The sequence below is a fragment of the Melopsittacus undulatus genome, chromosome 7, assembly GCF_012275295.1.
Source record: "Melopsittacus undulatus isolate bMelUnd1 chromosome 7, bMelUnd1.mat.Z, whole genome shotgun sequence".
NCBI lineage: Eukaryota > Metazoa > Chordata > Aves > Psittaciformes > Psittaculidae > Melopsittacus > Melopsittacus undulatus.
Window position 1 is genome coordinate 18,539,022 of NC_047533.1, and position 20,944 is coordinate 18,559,965.

The following is a 20,944-nucleotide window of genomic DNA, read 5'->3' on the forward strand; positions in this document are numbered from 1 at the left end:
TTTCCACACCATATCCCAGGTATTAGCCAGTCTTGGCACGGGGCTGATTGATCACTGTAACAAGAGTACCAAATGGAAACTAATGAGGGCAAGATGTTTCCCAGTATTTTTTTCCTTCCCTGATTTTACTGCAACTTTTCAGTATAAGTCACTTTTAAAATAATTTAAAAACCTTAGTTGATGAAGGCCAACTTCTAGATACAAACATTGGGCAAGGTCAAACTAAAACCCAATCATGCAGCTGAACACAAGTTCCTTCCCTTATTGGGCAGGCATCACATCTGACTGCAATGGAGCCTGTCCTCTCAGACACAATCTTTCTTTGACTCTCTTTACAGGATGAGAAATGCTTTTACTCTGAAATAGTGGTGGAATTCACAGATTCCCACACCAGATATATACCTATCACCTTTATAAGCTCACGCATAGTGGCATAACCTACCCACATGTCTTGCAGCTGCCATTAAAACCCTCCATATGTCTTCATTTGGGAAGCAAGTTTTCTTTTCGAGTCAGGAGTTAAGTTCACAGCCTCTCTGTCAAATAAACAACATGTCTGTTGTCACCTGGCTGCTGAGCAAGCCCTGTCTTTGAAAGTACGCACTCAGTGATTTTAGCTGTTTATTTCTCAGCCTTTTCTTCCACAGTCATGCAGCAAAAATAAGGCTCTATCTTCATTATGATGATTAGCATTACTATCCATCTCCTGCAATTTAAGTTTCTCCTGGTTAAGTGTTACTCTAGCACTACCATGACAACAGCCTTATTGCACTGAATCATCTCCAGTCATATCATAAGGGAAAGTGTCTGCAGAAAGTACTCCCAGTCCAAACAGACAAGACCAAGAAAGGAGGATTATAATCCTTGCTTTATAGCATGGAATTTGATGTGCAGAGATTAATCAGCTTCTCCAGGCCAAAGACTGCCCATAGGCATGATGGCAAGAAAGGCTCCAACCAGCAACACCAACCTCCGCTTCCAAGCAGGGCACAACACCACCACTAACAGTGCACATAGTCCCTGTCCCAAAGCACTTCCAGATGAGCTTTCAGTTGACAGAAAAGGACTGAAAAATGGCTGTCAAGAGCACTGGGGAGCAGAGCCCTGAGAGGGCAGTGCACAGGGTGTTGCAATGTCCAACCACCTGCCAGACAGAGACAAAAAATGCTGCTCCCCTTTTTACTGTATTCTTTTTCCATACTTTTTTTTTTTTTTTTTTTTGCTAGTGAACAAGACTACACTTTCTGGCTCTAGTAATTAGCTCAAGATCAGGGATCTGGTGTTAGGGACCTTCTGAGCTGAAGTGACAGCCTGAGATGTGGCACTCATTTGCAGACTTTTGTACGCAAGACTGTGTCATCTAGCACAGCCTGCAAAGGTTATTACGAAGTCTGTATGAAGTCAGACAGCAGTGATGGAGGAAGAAAGTGTCTCTGGCACAGGATAAGGGATAAAGTACTTTCTCAAAGCCATTTGTGTGATATCAGGCAGAGTGAATTGGAATTAGGATGAAGAATCGTGCCATTAACACCAGCAACAGATTAAGTCCTGATGATTTTCCTTGTGCATAAGGTATGAGAAGACAGGCTGGATAGTGTATGTTTATTGAAGCAAGAATTTAGAGATAAGATATAATCTAACCAAACCACGCAATGCAATTTGGGAAGATACTCAAGAGTTCCAGAGTCTGAATTAGCAGGTTTGTCTAATACCTATGGGTACAATAACTCCCTGATGCAAAACGATTATTGAATTCCAGAGAGGGAGAAAATCAGGTGAAGTGGCCCCGATCCTTCATTCGTTGAGTAGCTTTCAGGACTAAAAAGGACAATTGCATATATCCAAAGAATGAGGGAGGTAGATATCTCCAGGAATTTTGGAATGCACAAAGTCGATGCTAGGAGACACACTTCCTTTGCACAGAAAAAAATTCAGATGGATTCAAACATTTAAGTAACAGTCAGCAATATTTTATAGGTTTTCATTCCGAGTCTATGATATGAGCATTCTGACTCCTTTGCTATTATACCACGCTATCGTCCTGCCACATTCCTCACACACAGAGCCATTTTGCTAAGGACTCCCCCATGGGAAAGGTTTGGCTTATCAGTCAGCAGTTTCAAAGTTAAAATTTTAGAACTGAACAGAACACTTGCAATTAAAACTGAAGCCATGCAACATTTGACCGATTTCTCATCATAAAGCCTCCCAAGAGAACCTCAGCAAACTTACGCATGGCTCCTGTGTGATGCAATGAAATCTGCTCTTCTTTTTTGAGGTTATCCACAGTCTTAGACTTTACTCTCTATGAGCAACAGTGATGAGGACTATCTAGACTATTTCCAAATCCCTGCAACTTGGATTTTCAAGAAGATTTGAATTCTTTTTTTTAATTGGGTATATACCAGTAAGGTTAGGGAGGGGTTCTAAAGAAATAACAATACATGATGTGTCTTGATTGGAAATGACAAGAGAATATAATGAAGTTCTGTACAATACTGTTAAGGGACAATTTTTTAAGATCTCTCTTAAAGTCTGATTTTCAGGAGGAATTTGGAAAACCTAGCAGCTCCATTCAAACAGATAGAAGGGCAATGAATTCTACTGTAGGATCTCTTCTTTTGCTGACTCAGTGAAGACACATTTGTCATTCAAAGACAAATTAGAAAAGGGCATGGATCGTGCTACATAGATGCTCAGTCTCAGTTATCAGCCAGGTACAGGCAGCTTCCAACGCGCCTACCTCCAAGTGCATCAGAAAAAAAGGCAATCTCTTCTGGTGGATGTGGACAGAACGTCTTTGTCCAAATTTCAGTTTGAGCAAATACTGCAAAGCGGTTTAGCACAGGGAGGATTTGTCCCTGCAGAAACTGACACAAATTCCTTTAGGACAGGGGCAGCCACCCCAACCACATAGCTGGGATTGCCAGCAGATAGAATTAGGAGAACTGGAAGATAACACTGTGGCCTAATGTAAACTCTTAAATCTGCTGCAAACAGAGTGGTAACATTGGCACACAATAAAACTGATATCTGTCATTGCACTCCCAGAAGCAGGTGTAGGGAAGGACAAGAGGCAGGAATGGATTTTTGTTCACCCCTGTGAATTCAGGTTGTGGAAAAGCGCAAGCTGACAGAAGCTGTAGAAAATAGCTGATTTTTCAGTGATGGGGGACAAGCTGCATCCTAGGAGCTTGCCTATTCCCTCCAAGGAGTGACAGCCTAGGGGGAAATAATGGGAGATCAAGTGAAAGGGTACACTTTTAAGGTTCCTGCTATGCACCTGGTGCAACTTGGAGTAACAGGTTTGAGAAGGCAGAGTTCCTGGATGTTTCAAGCTGGACTGGCAGAAAAACTCAGAACCCACAAAAGCCATCATTCTAAAAAGTTTCTGACATGCCTGCTGGGCCAAGGCATATCAGAATATGAGGCATTAAGAACATATATACACAACTTTCAAAAGTACAAATCAGGAAATGGGAACTATTATAGGCTGAAGATTAGGGATAGGTCTTTTTCCTGTCTTTAGCTTTGGGTTTGAAAATCAAAGTTTCGCATGTCTAATTTTGTGAGAGATCCAGAAAGAGAACAACCACCTCTGTGCAGCATAAGGATGCCTCTAACAAGCCCTCTTGGGTCCAGACAGAGTCCACAGAGAGGCAGTTCAACTGCATCTGGACTGTGTTCACAGAGCTGCAAATGCTTGGAGCAGGGTGTAAGGCAATGGTGATGTTGCAGCTGAGAATTAGCCCCCCACGGCCTACTAGCTCTGACCATACTGGACTTGAATTGACTCAGTGTGGAGATCTTGACATGATTCCCGCTCCCTGCCCATGTCTTTGCCCATGGCAGGGGGGTTGAAATTAGATGATCTTTAAGGTCCTTTCCAACCCAAGCCATTCTGTTATGCTAAGATCCCTTATACTCTGGGAAAGTTCCCTAAGCACTTGCAGGAGAGCACTCAGTCTTGGACACCGTTTGGATCTGTACAAGACACAGCCAAACAATCCTTCCCAGCCAGTTCTGAAAACACAATAAAGAGATGCCAGCTAACCCTGCAGAAACTTGCTGGGTACATCATGATCACCTCTAGTTGGTAGGCTCCCATCTGACTCTTACAGGTTTACTCCAGTGTCCCTCCATCATTTTCCTTTGTTACTGCAGGAGAGGTTTGCTCTCTTTCAGAACACAGCCTAGGACAAACATCAATATTGAGTGAAAGCTAATAAATCCACCCACAGCACCGATCAGCATTATGCAGAGATATAGCAGCAGCTAGCTCTGATCTGGCTTGTAACACCACTGTATCAGAGCTGACAAGCCCTGTCTGACTAGTTAAAAAGGGAACAGAGCATCTTCCAAATGACCATATTTCTTAGCTTCCTAGTTGTTTGTTTGTTTTTTTTTTTTTAAATATTTTTTTTTCAATTTAATTCTTCTTCTTAGGTCGGGAGATAAATGAGGCTCCACGGTGGGATGTACTACTTAAGGCAGCTTCTCCCCAGGTTTGGTAGTCCTGAATCACATCAACACAACTTCAGTTTCAAGCTAGCACCTGCTAGCTGTGCTGTAGGTTAGAACTCTATTCCCTGGGCTGGACAACCTCAGCAGGCTGGAACCACTTTCAGTTGGCTGGGAGGAAGAGGAGCCTAGTTAGACAGAAGCACTCCCAGGCCTCTGAAGGAAGAGTAACTTGAATTTACTTTCCCTCACAAGCCCCAAGGATCATCTCTTTCCTTCACTACCTTTGCTCCTTCCAAGGACTTCGGAATGTATGCCATAAAACAGGGATGGTCACTAACACATACAAAGAGACTATCCCACTACTATAGAGGTTTTAGGCATTACCATGAGACAAGTAAATACAGACTGCATTTCATAACTGGGAGGAAAGAGGGGGCCCAGCATCACAGCCAAGGAACCTGGCATGTCAGCTATGAAAAGGCCACATGGGAGTACTGCAATTAACCTTAATTCATGGTATGAGATTTTCAGGAGCGTTAGGTATCCAGTGACAATGTTTAAAAAGTAAATGCACGAAAAAGTAATGTGCCGCCAGAACTGTAACAAAAAGATTGCATAGAAAGTTATGCATTATGGATGATTTAGCAGTATCATAGATAGTACAGGCTCCAGCAAGAGGAGTGAAATCATCCCTATCTTCCCATTTGTAGGCAGAATTTTAACAAGGGGCTCCTGGGAGCTCTTGGGGGCTCCTCCATGGCTCAACAGACAAATTAACTCATCAAAGGGAAGGTAGGGATGATTAACTAACAAGAGCCCCCTCTAGCCCATCACTGGCACATGGTTATTTCACCCAGATGGTGTTCACCTACCTGAAACTGGTAATGACAGTCTCAGATTGGATTTACAGAAAAACATACATAATAAGGTGCTGCAAGAGTGACATGATAGGAGTTATTGGTCTGTGATGCTCTAGACTGTGCCAGGGGCAGCATAGCTGTTTTGAAATGTTAGCCTCTGTTTTGTAATGTTATCCTCTCTGCCCGAGAGATTTCATGCTGCAAATGGGAGACTTGGTCTCCAGAGAAAGATTTGGCCTGACCCTTCCTATACGAGAGTGGGACCAACAGCAAGGAAAATGACATCACATACAAGCAGAGACACTCTGACAGCCCTTCACTGGAAATGGATGAATGTCTTTGTAGTGTTAAGGACAGCATGATATTTTCTTATGCCTTAGAAAAAAAATCCACAAGTTTCTCTGGCTTTTCTCCAGAGGCAATTGAGGTAACAACTGGTAATGTTTTGCCTGGTATCTTCATCCTAGTGTGAAGAGTGCATGTTAGACTTTTAAGGACAGTCAATACAGGCAAGAAAATCCACATGAGTCCTGATGGGGAAAAGAAAAAAGTAAAGCAGACACAAAACCAGAAAAGGTTTTAAAAATGCATGTTTCCCCCAGACAGGTAGAAATAAAAGCCTATTGCTCCTTTTGTGCATGCCCAAAGCCTGTGAAAACAGGCTAAGGACCTGTGGAAGTTAAGACCAGCCCAAGAGGTAAGTTTCCTTCTATGAAAATTTGACATGAAAATCTATGCTGGACTGAGAACACTCTTGACTGCCACCCATCTTCCTCTGAAAACTAGGATTTTCCCATGATGGGCTTCTTGCTGTATACAGACATGCCTCCTGGGGATTTCATAGTTGCTTAAGATTATAGGGTAAGATTTTCCAGATGCAATCAGGAAGTCATTAGCAGTCCTAATAAAGTGACATTTCAAGGGAGGAGAAGAAACAGCAGAAGAACACAGAAATAACTCCTCAACCTCTTGCTCTAGGTGGCCCTGCCTGAGCAGGTGCGGTTGGACCATACAACCTCCTGCGGTCCCTTCCTACCTCAGCAATTCTGTGATCCTGCAAAGCCCTTCCCTGCCCCAAGTTTGCTCTTCATCCTCTACCAACCACACTGTCACCTGCACTACCTGGCTGCCCACACCTCACCAGCATGCCCTCCTGAAGTGAAGACAAAAGACCCAAGGTCCTCTTCACTCAGTCTCAAAACTACAGGGCCTGGCAAGGTGGAGTATGTCATAACTAGATGCAGCTAGTCAACTGATGCAAATAATAGTAAAAAAAATAATCCTGAATACTAGAAGAACTTTAAACGTCTCATCATACCTGCTTTTCACCTAGGGTCACTGACTGCTCTGTGGAAAGGTGCAAGCCAGCAGTGTTCTCACCAATGTCAAAATCCCAGTGAGAAGTCTTCCTTCCATAACGTTTATTACCCGCATTCTCCAATGCAGTTCCTGAATCGCCATGTCACTGCTTAAACAGCAACTTGGGAGAAGAACAATTAGTTTCGGGGTTTTGTTTTTTTTTTCATAAAGGTTTAAAACTACTTTCAGACACAATTAAACAACTTTGAGTTCCCTCCAGAGAAACTACTATTCCAGGAGAAAACTCCCATCGTTTCTTCTAGCATCTCTCAGAAAGCAGAACATTCCTCTGACCAAACCAATCCTCCAGACAACTGTTATTACCACCTCCATGACAGTAAACTCGTGAGTGAAAAACAAGTTTTCCATCCAGTTTCTTATTTTCATGCAAGTGTATCTCCTGGAGGAGAGATCTGAAGTCCATCAGACTACTTGATGGACTGCACCTCCAAATCCTTATAAGCATTCAGTATCACTGAGCCCTCAAGGAGCAGATGTGGTGGCAGAGACTGTAGAGGTGTGGGAAGCTTTCTCTGCCCATTTGACACCTCTAACCCTGTAACATGCTTGGAAGGGCTGATCTTCCTGAAGTTCATGTGAGCAGTTCAGGCAATTCAAAGCTGTCATAAATCAACAAGTCAACAACACTTGCCCAAGGCTGCAACAGTGATTCCTCACAGAAAATACTCTGCTCTTCTGATTATCGTCTTAGTGATTAGAAGTCCCCATTACAGACCAGCACCCCATTGTGTTACTCACAGTAAAGCACAAAAGCACAGATGTGTGTGAGGAAATAGAAGTATTATTCCAGCGCATCACACAGATCAGGCTTCACAACGACACCAAAATTTCTATAGGTTTTGGTTTTGTGCTTTCATAAACAAAACCCAGTGATTACTGCATGTGGTAAAAAGCACATGGCCCTTCAGCCTTATCACCACCACAAACTGCTAATTAATTTCTCAATAATTACTAAGCTAGGCTGTTGCTCCGTTGTGTCAGGATGGAAAACTCTGCCAAAGCCACCAGCTCTGTGTTGTGAAGGGACTGATTTCCGCCAAGACCTGAAACCAGCCCCCATGGCTGAGCATGCAATTAGACAGTCCGATCCCTGTGTATGCCAACGCTGTACGTCCATCACTTGCAAACACAGGCATTAGGAGCCTGTATGTATCTGCACACTAGGCGCTAGAAGAAAAAAGGCTCAGAAAGCTAGCAGAGGCACTCCTCCAGAAAGGTTGCACATATCTGGTGCATCTGTGTATTAACCACAGAGCTACAAGTGGATAAGGTTTCACATACGCGCATGCACACACAAACTTTTCCTTGTATTTTTCTGCTCAAGGGGAAAAAATAGTTCAATACAATTCAATATCAAAACTTTGTCCCTGCCACAAACCTGCCCATGCAATCTCCTCCTCCCAGCTTACACATGCACAATAGGTTAGTGGCACCAAGGAAAAAAAAATCCTAAATTAAGCCTTGCTATAATTTTATCCTTTTGTAATGGCATGGACCTGAGTTAATGTTAAGTGGGATGGGGCAGCAGGGAAAGAGCACATCAGGGTTAAGATGGAGCATTTAGTAGCAATTAGCAATGATGTACAGTGCAAAAATAGCAACAATAAAAAAAAGGAAAAAAGAAAAGAGGTTACACTAGAAATAAAACCATTAAGGGAAATAACTTTAACAGTTCAGCCAATTAGCATTTGTCTAAGATAGGCAAACTTTCTGTGGCTGTTGTTAAGCAAACGGGTAAGAAAAAGCCGGAAGAATCTTACCAAGAATATTTACTTGCTAATAGCAATGACTCCGGGAGTGTTGTGGGGTTTTTTCTAACAAAAGACAGAGCCACTGTCCCACTTTTTTTTGTGGCCCTCTCTGCAGTTCTAGGGAGAAAATATTTAGTTCAACATTATCGTAAGCTAGAATATGGCTCTATTTATGTGACAAGTTGACAACATACAATTTCATGCTTGTTGAACTGATCTGTGTTATATATTCACTGCGAATATTATGAAGCTTCACCATTATAAATATGAAACAGTATACACTTATTCAAAATAACTCCAGCAGTAGCAATTTATAGCTCAGTTGCTTGTGTGCTTATGAAGTCCAAATGCCACCTTAAGAAGCTACATCTCACTAAAACAGATGTGGACTGTGACTGTGACCAAAGTGGATTTAAGATGACCTCTGTGAAGGGAGGCTATTACATTTTTGTCTGTATGGCAGCTGACACCAGTTTGTATTTAGATATGCAGCCAGCAGGAACACAGTGTAACATGGTGTCCTCAAGGGCTGGTTTTAACCTGGGCCAAGACATTTGTCTAATGACCTAATTAGCTTACTACTGCTCTGGTGAGTGTTAGTCTTCCCTCTTGCAAAGAGGACAGGTGCTCAGCAGAGCAGAGACATGGTGACTATCTCAAGCCACGGCTGCTCCAGGTGAAATATCTCCTTAATGGGAATGTGAAAGGGATCAGTTGCATTTTCTTGATTGTGTGCCTGGGGAACAGTCGTGGTGGCCTCGTACATCAAACAATAAGCTCTCAAAGCAATTGTTTTTTTCTCATTTGGGACTTCTTTCCTGCCTGAAGGTTTCAACCAACACACAAGGTTCTTGCATTAAAATAGAGACATGTTTAGATAGTTTGTAGTTTGCCCAAGCAGGAGAGGAAAGGGAGCAGCAGCACACCTTGCTAACACTACATACAGAACATTTGCATAAACTCTTCCCAATTACATAGCAGCTGGTTTGGGTAAAATAAATTCCACTTACTGCTAGAACCTTTTTAAATGTCAGCATAGCTAGTCATAGATTATAGCTTACATACATCATTCCCATAGATGTAATGTTATTGTGCTGGTCTCCTGTTTAGTGGATGCAGAAACCTGAGTCAGGCCAGAGACACTGGAAAATGTAACGCATTCAAACACACAAGAAATGTGCCATTGTTCCATTAGGAATATAAAAATTCTGGCACTTTCACCCAGACTCTGCTGTTTTCTTCCCCTGAAACAGAGGGTCTTTCTCCCAGTCTCACATCCAGGTTTTACGATACATTGTTACCTTTTATTGTTCTTATAAAATTTCCTACCCCAAATCTGCATCTTTTGCCTTTTATGTTTATTGTTGTATTAAACCTACAATGTTGTCTGTTTCCCTACTAAATCTATCTCATAACCACATACTGTACATTCATTTCTCTAGGACCTTAGTAGCTCTTACCTGTTTGTTTTATGATCTCTTATGAACTACTAGGAATAGCAATTTGCAGCGCTGTTTGTAAAGTCATCTCAGCCTGAACTCAGCCTTCCCCTTTTTTGCTAAACAGCGGTACTCTCAGAAGTAAAATCCCATTTGCCATCATTACAGGATACATTTTAGAGAGACACAAGTTCCTAAGCACGCTATGTGTGCTTATCATGTAAAACATTCAATGTGTATGAATCAGAATTTCAAAACTCCTACTTTAAATTAGAGCAGGAACTACATGTTGATACAAGCTAGTCCTGTGCTGCCTTCAGATTCACTGATATGCTGCCCACTCTACACCACCACCTAGAGCTATTTAGTCTGTGCTCTCCACGGCCTCGGACGTGCTGCTATACCATTCACGCAATCTCAGTTCTTTTAAGCACTTCGATAAGCTTTATTCTACCATTATACCATCTAGAACATTAAACAAAATGTTTAAGTTCTATGTTAAACCACAATCAGTTCCTATTAACTGTTCCAAGATCCTCATTTTTATCAACAGTTACATTATTAAATCCTTAATAATATAGATGGAATAGTTAGTTAATTTGTGTGTTGAGCCATGGATGTTAATTTGTAAACATAATAACATACTGCAATCATTTGCATAATAGCATTTTAATCTTTTTAGTAAAAGCTGTAATTCCCTACAAAGTACGCTGCAGTAGAAACTAAGTGACTATTGGTAATAATAAAAAAGGCCTTAAAATTCTGATCCTATTATAGTGTTGGAACATACCCAAACTGCTACCATAATCTCTGAAATGTTACTGTTCTCTGATTTAGGTGTCTGTGTCAAGAATAAAAATGAAGTATAACTGGTAGCAGTAGACTATTTCCTAAATGTAATTTAGTATTCACTAAGCACCAGCACTTTGCAAATAGCTCTGAGGCTTTCCTTCAAAGTTCAGAGCTCTAGTTATGCATATTGTGTGAGGTACACCACGCAGCTCACCTCCAGCCTCTGTTGTGCTGAATAGATGGCTATGATAAATCATGCTGATTTGGCACTGAAGGGCATCAGCCATCAAGGATTTGACTACTATGTCTTTTTTTCCCTGAGATTATATCTCCTTGAACTGCCTGCCCTGGGCTACTAGTTTCAGAGAAAATTAAAAAGTGGAAAAATGCTAGGGGAGGCCAGTACAGAAAGTCTATATAGGCTCAGCTCTCTGGAAACCCATTAACACCAGTCACAAGACTGGCAAAGAAAACATTGGTGGTTGTTTAAAAGTCAGGCCAAGTCATTTTACGCAAGATCTGGTAATTCATTAATCAATCTGGCTGCAAACCTTGAATGAATAACCTGAAATAGTCAAAGAGACTGGCAGCACCCCAGAACACAAGGGAGTTTATAATATAAACCAATGCAAATTACCCTGGTGATGTGTAAGGCTCTCCCTTACCCCCCCCCACCCCCCACTCTCTGATGCAAACCCTTCCAAATAAATAAGAAATCATTTATCTCCACGAACTTCCCTGCTGCCAGGGGCAAGACGGTATTCATTTCCTTGTGTATTTCTTTCTCTCCCCACGTTCTTACTGCTTGTCATACAGCGTTTTTTGGCAGCCTACAATCAAACATAGTAGCCTATTCAGGCTTTCCAAATACATGACACATAGCAAGGTCTTGAAAAGTAACCTGGGCTACACCTATGCAAAACAATTAAAATAAAGTCATCAAATACGAGCATCTTTCTGGAATACAGAGATATGTAAGTAAATTAAATCTACAGAAGGACAAGAGATGTGGGTTTTCTGAAGGTTTTTAAAGGCTAAAAAAAGTGTTCTGCCAAGTATGAAAACACCACACTTGGAAATCTTAATGATTTTGTACAAGTTCATTATACTTTAACAGTTATTGCCTATCTATGGACTACATCAGTTCAGTTATTTGTAAGCAGTGACAACGAAGAGATATATCCACTGTAGGTATCTTCTCTCTCCGTAATGCTAAGTTTGGGTCACAAATGATTTAAAAATTGACTAACCTTACATGACAGGGTACGGTATATTTGAGGAAGCCTCAGGGGACAACAGTTTTGGTGAATAAAAAGCTTTCTCACTCGTGCCACATCAAGTTGTATGGTTCATGTTTTCACATAGCACTGACTTTGAGAATGAAAAACTAACCATCTTGATTTTCTAAAAGTAGCCAAATCAATTTTTTACAAATAGGACTTTTAAAGGTCTAGTTCTTCACAAAAGCAAAACATGAAAGTGAACGATACAGTGCACCATCTAAATAACTGGTCTTGGGTATCTTGTTAACTATTTACTTGCATGAACCTGTGTCAACAGATAGTGCCCTGAGGGGCAAGAACTCCTTCATTTTATCTTTCCAGTAGTCAGAACAACAGGCAAAGAAAGCTAGGTGAAAAAAAAACGATCAAGCTGTGATGAAAAGAAATCAACATGTTCATAATACACATATGTGCCCACACCGATAAGAGCCTCTGTGCTGAGACAGATAATACAGGCTTCATTTGGGACTAGTAATGTTACACTGGCAGGTGAGTAGAATAATGCAGACATGCATTAGGTGCATCTGCAAAATGTGAGTTTTAATACTAGGGCAAAGGCCAGTATCTCATCACACCTAAGAGGATGAGAGCAGGGATTTATACTCAACAGCTACATACTATCTAGACTAATCGGACCTTTATCTTACTTGCTTTCTGATTTGCTTCCATAACTATTAATAATTTTTAGTCTATGATACTCCTACTGCCACTGAAAAGTGCCTCAGATTGTGGGTGCTTGGCACAAGTGGGCTTCCGGAAATATAATTTACAGAAAGCCTGAAAATTCACTTTCTGAAATACAAGCCTTTCTTAAAAACAACTGTGACAGAGAAATACAGGATCTTTGTAAAGGGCTTTTGAATACTAGTCTTCACCTAGACAATGCTCCATGTACTGTATCAGTACCTCAAAGGAGAGGTTTGGCAATTAATTCTGTATAGATTGTGTAATTAACACTGCTCTTGTACTTCCTAATGTTTGTTTGCTATTCTGGGTCTCTCCCTTTCACCCTAAACAGACTGTATTTCTATTTTTGCATGACAAAGCCTTATCTGGAAGCTTAATTTAGATAAAACACACTACTCCCACAGTGATATGAGAGAAAAAAAAGAGATAAAAAAGGAAAAGAAAAAAAAATATTTTCTTTAAAAATAAAAGCCAATGCAGATCAATATGGAAAAACCTAGATATTACCAAATGGGAAACTGCACAAAACTTCCATTCTCTCAGCTAAAACAAATAGTTCCTCGCAGAGTATGTGAGATAGTCTCTGGAGGAAGAAGACATCTTCTTCTGTTCTTGAGCACCCCCAGTTGTCACATTACAGATCAGCACAGGCGAGAAACAGTGCAAGGTATCCAGCTGCACGATGGAGACTGGGGACAAGGTTAATGTATGGGAGGAGCAAATAATATTTTCATTCCCATCTTCCTAGACCAAGCAACCAAGAAATGTAAATATATCACATTGTGAAGATGAAAATTGTCCATTTTTGCACTGCAGTATTGCAAAATGCTATTAGAGCACAATTTGCCCCTAAAGGTAACTATGGGCCAAGCTATGCTGTGAAAGACAGTGATGCAGCCTGCAACTGAAGCTGATGAGTGCAAGGAAATACAGGTGTTGACAAAGAAGACAACAGAATCTGTCTGTTGGGAAAGAATCTAGTTCTGTTTGTGCTACCGTTTTTTCTCAGATGATTTGTATGCTCAGATATGGTAGATGCTTAATTATATTACTTATGTGGAACTTACACTTTTAAAGTCTGCATCTTGAATTGATTTTTCGAAAAGGAAAATGCTTCTGCATTTGGCTTTTGATGAATAACACATTATAAAAAAAGGCAAAGCCACTCTCTAACCACAGTAGCTGTAAATGGGTCCCCTACTCCCCCTGCTTCCCTTTTACTGACCATCCAAACCTACACACCGGCAAACCTTACCCTGCCTGAGGCAGTGCAACTGCAATTCAAGAACAAGACAGGTTTGGAAACTTTGTAAAACAAGGAGTGGAACATTATACAACTAATGAAAAAAGAGGTCCTAAGCATAGGGCTTTGCAGGGATCATTTCATTTTGATTTGAATAATATTAATTCCAAGTTAGCTGGGTGTAAATGACAGAAATGGAACAGAGAGGACTAGTTTCTGCTGTCAGTTACACTGGTGTAAGTTGAGAGCTACTGCATCAGGAAGATTACCGTGGGTTTAGAGTTGTATACAAAAAGTAAGAATTTTATTTGGGTCATCTTAGGTCAGCATTTTACTATACTGTTTTAGTTAATCTTTCCCAACCTTTAAACTCCACTGTGCTAACTCAGGGCTTCCCTGAGCCAGCGGGCCAGCCGTACTTCCTGGAGCTGGGGTCCTGCTGCATGAGAGGCAGCACCTGTAGCCTGCTGTTGCACAAGGTCTTCCTGACAACTAATCAATTTATCGTCCAATTTCCCAGTCAGTGGACGATCTATAGCATCTCCTATCATCAAGGAAGGAGGGAGGGTAGGGTTCAGGAGGGGCACTTAGAAGTGAAGAATCATGAAGGCTTTACACAACAAAAGAAAGAAGACTGGAGACAGAGATAAAGAGACAGAAACATGAACACTCCTCTCATACAGCCTGATCCTCGAGGCAGAATTGCAAAGAAAACATTTAAATCTCTCCTAATACCCTTCAGCTTTTATTTTAAGACTGCTCTCCACCAGGAGATCTATGAAACATCCTAAACGATGTGCTGGTTCCTGAACTGCTGACAGCCCTCACTGCCTTCTCTGCCACATCCACCCTTTTTCTCCCCTAATACATCAACTACAAGGACCTCTCAATTTGTGTGCAAGTGCCTTGCACAGTAAGGCTCTGAGTGGTAAAAAACCTTTACTAGAAATGCTCCAGCTACTCATCAGCTAGCTGCTGTGCTGCACTCTGCTTCTTGATGGGGAATGCAAGAGGAAGACAACAAACACATTTCAACTTTTGTTTTCCTTTGTAGCTGACAACTGTGCAGCTCCTCGCCGTGATGCCACAGGGCAGTACGATCTAGGCAGTCTTTAGCCCTTTCCTTTCAAAAATCAGAAGTTCCATTTAATTCCTTTCAAGGCTTTTTCTCCTGTTCTATCCAGATCACAGGCCCTGTTTTGATCACAAGGATTTGTTGGAACCCATAATGCACATCACCACATTTGTTGTCTCTCAACAAAGGAAAAATAGCAAAACTGTTGTCCAGTAGGCTAGAAAAAACAAAAAGGAATGCGCACTTGCATTGCCTTGCTTTACCTCAAATATATTGGCGGATTCATTGCTGTACTGATTGGAGATGATCTCTGACTGGTCGCTGTACCACTTGAGTCCCCCCAAAAAGCTGTCTGCATCCAGGTCGTTCACATCTAGTTCAGAGAGGTCAAGTTCTGGGAGATCTGGGCAAAGAGGCTGGTCTTCACCAACCAGAGCAGCACACTGCAGGAAAAAACAACACAGTAATAGTTTCATTAATTATCAGGAATCTATTAACTTTAATATCATGTGATAAGAATTAAGCCTCGATTAAGCTGTGGCACAGGGTCACTGGAATTGACTTCTGTTTTCTGGGAAAAAAACAACTCAAAACACTAAGTATTAGATCATTCTTAGCTCTATACAGGTATGCAAAGAGGAGGGGGAAACGGGAGGGTATAAGCTGCCTTCTCTATAACATCTCTGTCCAGGGGCAATGACTTCCCCCTCCCTATACACTTTGATAACAATCATATTCAAATCTTTATTAAATCCAACAGCACAGGCCAAAGCATGGCCTTATTCTCCTGCTTCAGAGCGAACCACTGCAGGTAGAAGTTACAGACAAATACCTCTGGGCAAGGTCTGTCATGCATTTCCTGATGCATTCAGGTTAAAGAGGCACAGCCTGTTACAGCCTACAGCCCTGGAGGCTAGCTCAAGCTGGAGACAGCCACACTTTCACTTCTACAGATCCTGACCATAATCCTTGAGGTCAGTCATGGTGGTAGCTACCATACGGGCATAAAAAAGTATGGGTCAGAGACGCTGCTGTGCTCTTTCCCTGTTGCACTTGATACACAGACAGATCATAGCCACCCAGTTACATGTCAAGGTCCTGGCAGCTGACATGAATTCTGAAATATCCCTATATACACCTTTGGGTGACAGGCATAGTGAGTTTATGCAGCGTTTCACCTCTTGGTGTGAACACGTACATTGTCCCAGACAGTTTCCTAAGTGTCCCCAAACAGCAGGCACACTGCAGTGAGGGAACCAAATGAGATTTCCCCCTCTGGCAGCTTCTGATTCAGTAATGCTAACACAGAGGGTCTGTGAAACATTTTGTTTGAGGTAGCAAAGAAAGTAGTCTGCGTGGAACTTCTTCAGCAATGCAAAATGTTTTTGTCTCCACAACTTACAAAGAGAGTAGTGATAAATACAAATAAGCCTGGAATAAGTGTCCTTTCATATGTTAGTATGATAGAGTATTGACTGACTTACTAAGCAAGACAAAATTAATAACACACATCCACCATAGCATAGCAATTGGAATGCTAAAGTATCCACCAAAACCATTTCCTAATTGTGGAAAACACATAGCAATGCTTGGCAAATAGTGGAGTCCCATACGTCAATGCTGCTCGATGAAGCAATTCCTCCTGCACTGTAACAAGTACCCTTGCAACTCATCTCCAAACATATATGTTGATACGGGTATACTGCAAAATGCACATAAAGATGCAAAGGCACCAGATGCTGAATGGTTAAAAGCCATTTAAAGCCAACTGAGTCTAAGGGCTTCCACTCTGAGCATTTCTACCATTGTGTTAAGGATGGCCAACAGCAGGTCTTACTTGACTCCCATCAGTTGACTGGGCGGTTTGAATGATTTCCCAACTTTTATTTTGACCGAAGTCAACCCAGAAAGTGTCACTTTCTGAAGAGAGATGTCTGTAGGGCACTAACACAGTGTCCACGGATGTGAACTGCTCAATACCAGTTATGTTACTCTTGCCAGGACCGCCTCGTACACTGATGCTGCTGAAGGTGCATTTCATTGAGGATTTTGTCTCTGGGAGTCATGGTGCGTTTGCAGTGTGCGGGCTGGATGCAGCAGCGCAGCCGAGAGCAAAGATTTTGTCTGTTGGCACAAAGACTCGGTGCAGCTGGTGTGAGCTATAATTTACCAGACAACTTCTGTGTCTACCAGGACACTAGAAGATAATCATGGAATAGGCCAAGGGGCAAGGGAGCTGAGAGGCTGCAAAATGAGGCTCTGAAATAGCAGTTGCTTTTCTTCCTACTATTTAAAGGACTGCAGAACTTTAAGAAGTCAAAACCCCACTTAAGTGATTTTCACTGCACACAATACTTTATGATTATTATGGGCAAAGGAAAAAAAAATTAGATCTCTCTCTTCTTTAGCGTAAGACACAACCTTCCAACTGCAATCTTATAATGCAGAGATGACCTTTTTTGATGCTTGGCCGAAATCTCTGATCTCATTAAAGGATAATCTAGTTTTTGACTGAAAGGTAGATTCTCAGCATCATTCTCAGGTTTGTGCTGTGGAGGTCAGTAGCTTATAACTGATGCCGTAGACTTCTAAAGTATCCTGCTGATCTGTTACTGCTTTCATTTGTAAAAATAGCTTCACTCTGTGAACCACCTACTTAAACACGTTTACTTTTGGTAATCTGCATTTTTGAAGTTTCTACAGTGGGCTTTTGAAGCAACATAAACAATGGGATTAAAAAAAAAAATCCTGCTCATCACAGCTTTCATTTGCCTACAGTGCCTGCAATGCCACCTAAAAAAAGGTAATTGCTGAAATGAAGTATATATGCTTTGGCCAATGTTGACATGATAATAAAATCAATGTTTCTGAATATGACATTATACTTCTAATCTGAGACACATTAGTAGCAAGTGTTCTTGTTATTAATTTATATTTGGCCTTTGGATGATGCCAGATTTAACACTCAAGTCCTAAAACTGTCCTCATCTGACACGCTGGTATTTACTGTTTGCCTATACATCTGTAACAGGTGCACCTGTGCTGCTCGCATACATTTTACTGTCTTCCAACTGTTATTTGATATGATAGTTATTCCATAACTATAGCCTTAATTTTATAGTAGCATTCAGGAAGATAAAGCAGTCACTAAACACAAAAGGCTAATAACTGTGCATTATTTGACTCCAACAGACTTTTTTTTTCTCTTATTTCAGGTGCAAACAATAAATTAGCTTAACTGCACTGATGAAAATGTATCATTACAATTAAGGATAATTCATCATTAACCTTTTGGATGTTTTGTGCCTTTGAAGGTAAATTTAAAAGAGAAAAAATAAAATAAAAAAAAAGGAAGGCTGGACTTGTGCCATATTAATTATAATAATGAAAATATAATCTGTGTTTTATTTTTAACAAGTTTTTGAGCAGTGAAGAGATGAACTCAGGGAAGAAGAAGAGACTTGACAGAATGTGTGTGTCATGTGGATTCTCTCTATCAATCTTCGTAACCTTACTGTACATCACCTTCATTAAGCTGTGAAGCACTGGGGACGCTGATCAGCTATAGTGATGTAGGCCTTTATTAAGCAACACGCCATCCTGTCATTATGCGAGTGAGAATATAACATATTTTATGTTGACAGCAAACATTAATGATTCAAAAAATGAAAGCTGCCTCCAGTACCTGCCGCCTGCGATATTTTAGAACAGTGGAGGTGATCCCCTGAGCCAAAGCAGTACGCAGATGCCAGTAGTGCTACAGGAAGTGCAATGCAGGAACACATTGGTAAAATCCTACCCACAGTTAATCCATCCACCACACAATTAATACTAAGATCAAACCCTCTTTTTTTTTCTTTTTTCTCTCTGTACTATGAAAAAGCCATTGCCATAAATTATCTATTCTGTTACTAGCTTGAAATTATTGCAGGAACTCTAGTGATTAAAATAAATCTTCAGTATTTCCATATAAGCTGGTTCCTCAATCAGCTCCTAGCAGCATTAGGAATAATGCATGATGGAAAAATGAAGCTCCAGCAGCTGAGACCCATGCTATAAGCCAGACAACAACCCACAGGATACTCCAGCTACTCAGAAACAATTAGGACTTTGGAGCCAGAAAGTCATCCACTTACAGCCTTGACTCATAATAGCTACAGGACATATGAATTATCCATATCTATTCCACTTTACCAAGAAATCAAAACAAGATAAGAGCAATTACAATATGCAAACAGAAATCGGCAGATACAATGGCAAGCTGCAAATATTTAAAACACGACAAAAAGGCCTGAGAATCCGCACCCATGCTCCGCCAGATAGGAAAAATATAGTGGAGAACACGTTAACGTTTTTACTTTGGATAGGTAGCTCTCTATGGCAGCAACATCTTACTTAAAAAGCATTGCCTGTAACCTGTTTTCCCTTCCCCGTTGACTGAGGGGGAGCATTTTAAGCACTTATTCCAAGCTCGCAGCCAGAGGATTAGTTCCTTTGAGCAGGTCTGTATTTGGGATTCCTCTCCATGGGGTCCAAAGAAAGTTTGCCTCACTTCGGAAGTTGCCCAAACTTCCAGGTAACGCTCCATTTTGCTGAAAGCAAACATGCAGAAGTCCTCAAACCTCACTTTATACTCCAGAGATTACCGGGGAGCTGCTTGCTTTTTTTTCCCCCCCTTTATGAATTGTAGCCAGCAGAAGCTGTGGATTTGATGTATTGCCGTCTATTTTTACACAAGCAGCAGCAGCGGCAGCAGCAGCGGCAGCAGCGGCAACAGCAGCAGTTCACACAGTCCTGCATAAACTCTATTCTCATGGTTCATCCTGTTGTCTGTGCTGTACAGTGGGATTTAACCATTTGTTGGACTATTCGGAATGACTGCAAACCCTGCTCTACGGGACATTAGCTACAGCGTCATTATTCCAATACCACGAGAAGCAGGGAAACGGTCTCCTTCCAGAAATCTCTTTTAAAACCATCTAAAGCCAAACAACAGGGTATTCATTCTTGTGTGCATGTTTAAATTCTGCAGCTGTTAAACAAGGAAAAACCTTCGACAGAGCACAGTGAAACAAGCAATTAAAATATGCAGCCATTGGTTAATTTTAACTTCTTTTTTTGAAAAGAAACTGTTAATCTTATTCTAAATAAACATGGCATTTTTCCAACCAGGCCACTAAACGCCACTGGAAAGACTTCAGACACCGATTCATATCAATATCTTAGAGCATAAATATTGCATATGACGGGAAAGCGAGCCAGAGGCACATGAAAATAGTTTCCAACTGCAGGAGATACTGATGACAGGAGCTCAGCTTTGATTTGCTCAAGGCATCGCAGAGTAACCTTAAAATAGCAAACTTACTGGAGTTAAGATAAGGTTGGGACTTGTTTGCAAAGTCTGCCTCCTCGGCCGCCCTGCCGGTTCCCCGCCAAGCCCCTCAGCCCCCCCGGCTGCTTGCACCCCACGCCGCGCACCCCTCACCTCGAGATCACTCCATACAGAGTCCTGGTTGCACATGTCCCACGCCATCCAGCTGCAGAGCAACGGCAGGAAAGCGGGCAAACTACGGTCCAGAGTCAGGCAGGCAGGCAGCAGACACTCATGCAGGCAACGAGACCCTCTCTGAGAGTGAACCGAAGGCACCTGTCTTACTACTGTTCCCCGTCACATGACAAAGCTATTAAAAAGTAGGCTGGGCTGTCACTCATCCAGCCTTCTGGTGCCGCTGCTCCAGCCCGTGACGTCACCAGGGGCAGACCCAGCCTGAAGTGAAGTAAATCTTTGCGAGCCGCGCTCGGCGCTCGGCGGCCGCGGCACCACGCTGGATTCACGGCACACTTCCACGCCACACCCCCGAAACCCTCAGGGCTCCCGCCGGGCACAGCTCCTCTCCTCCTCATCCTCTGACATGTCTTGGCTCCATGGCTTTTTATTCCACACCCCCTCCCCAGGCAGACAACGGGCAC

The 20,944-nt window shown here is 41.8% G+C and overlaps 1 protein-coding gene across 1 annotated transcript in view; it reads right to left on the bottom strand.

Moving 5' to 3' along the window:
- PPARGC1A (PPARG coactivator 1 alpha) overlaps positions 1-20,596 on the bottom strand; it is a 63,609-nt gene extending 43,013 nt beyond the window's left edge. The window contains exons 1-2 of the mRNA XM_005148455.3: positions 20,460-20,596; positions 15,238-15,417 (exon numbers count right to left, since the gene is read on the bottom strand). Of these exons, the coding sequence (XP_005148512.1) occupies positions 15,238-15,417; positions 20,460-20,507 (228 nt within the window). The 5' untranslated portion in view covers positions 20,508-20,596. The remainder of the gene's footprint in view (positions 1-15,237; positions 15,418-20,459) is intronic.
- Positions 20,597-20,944: the final 348 nt, after the last annotated feature.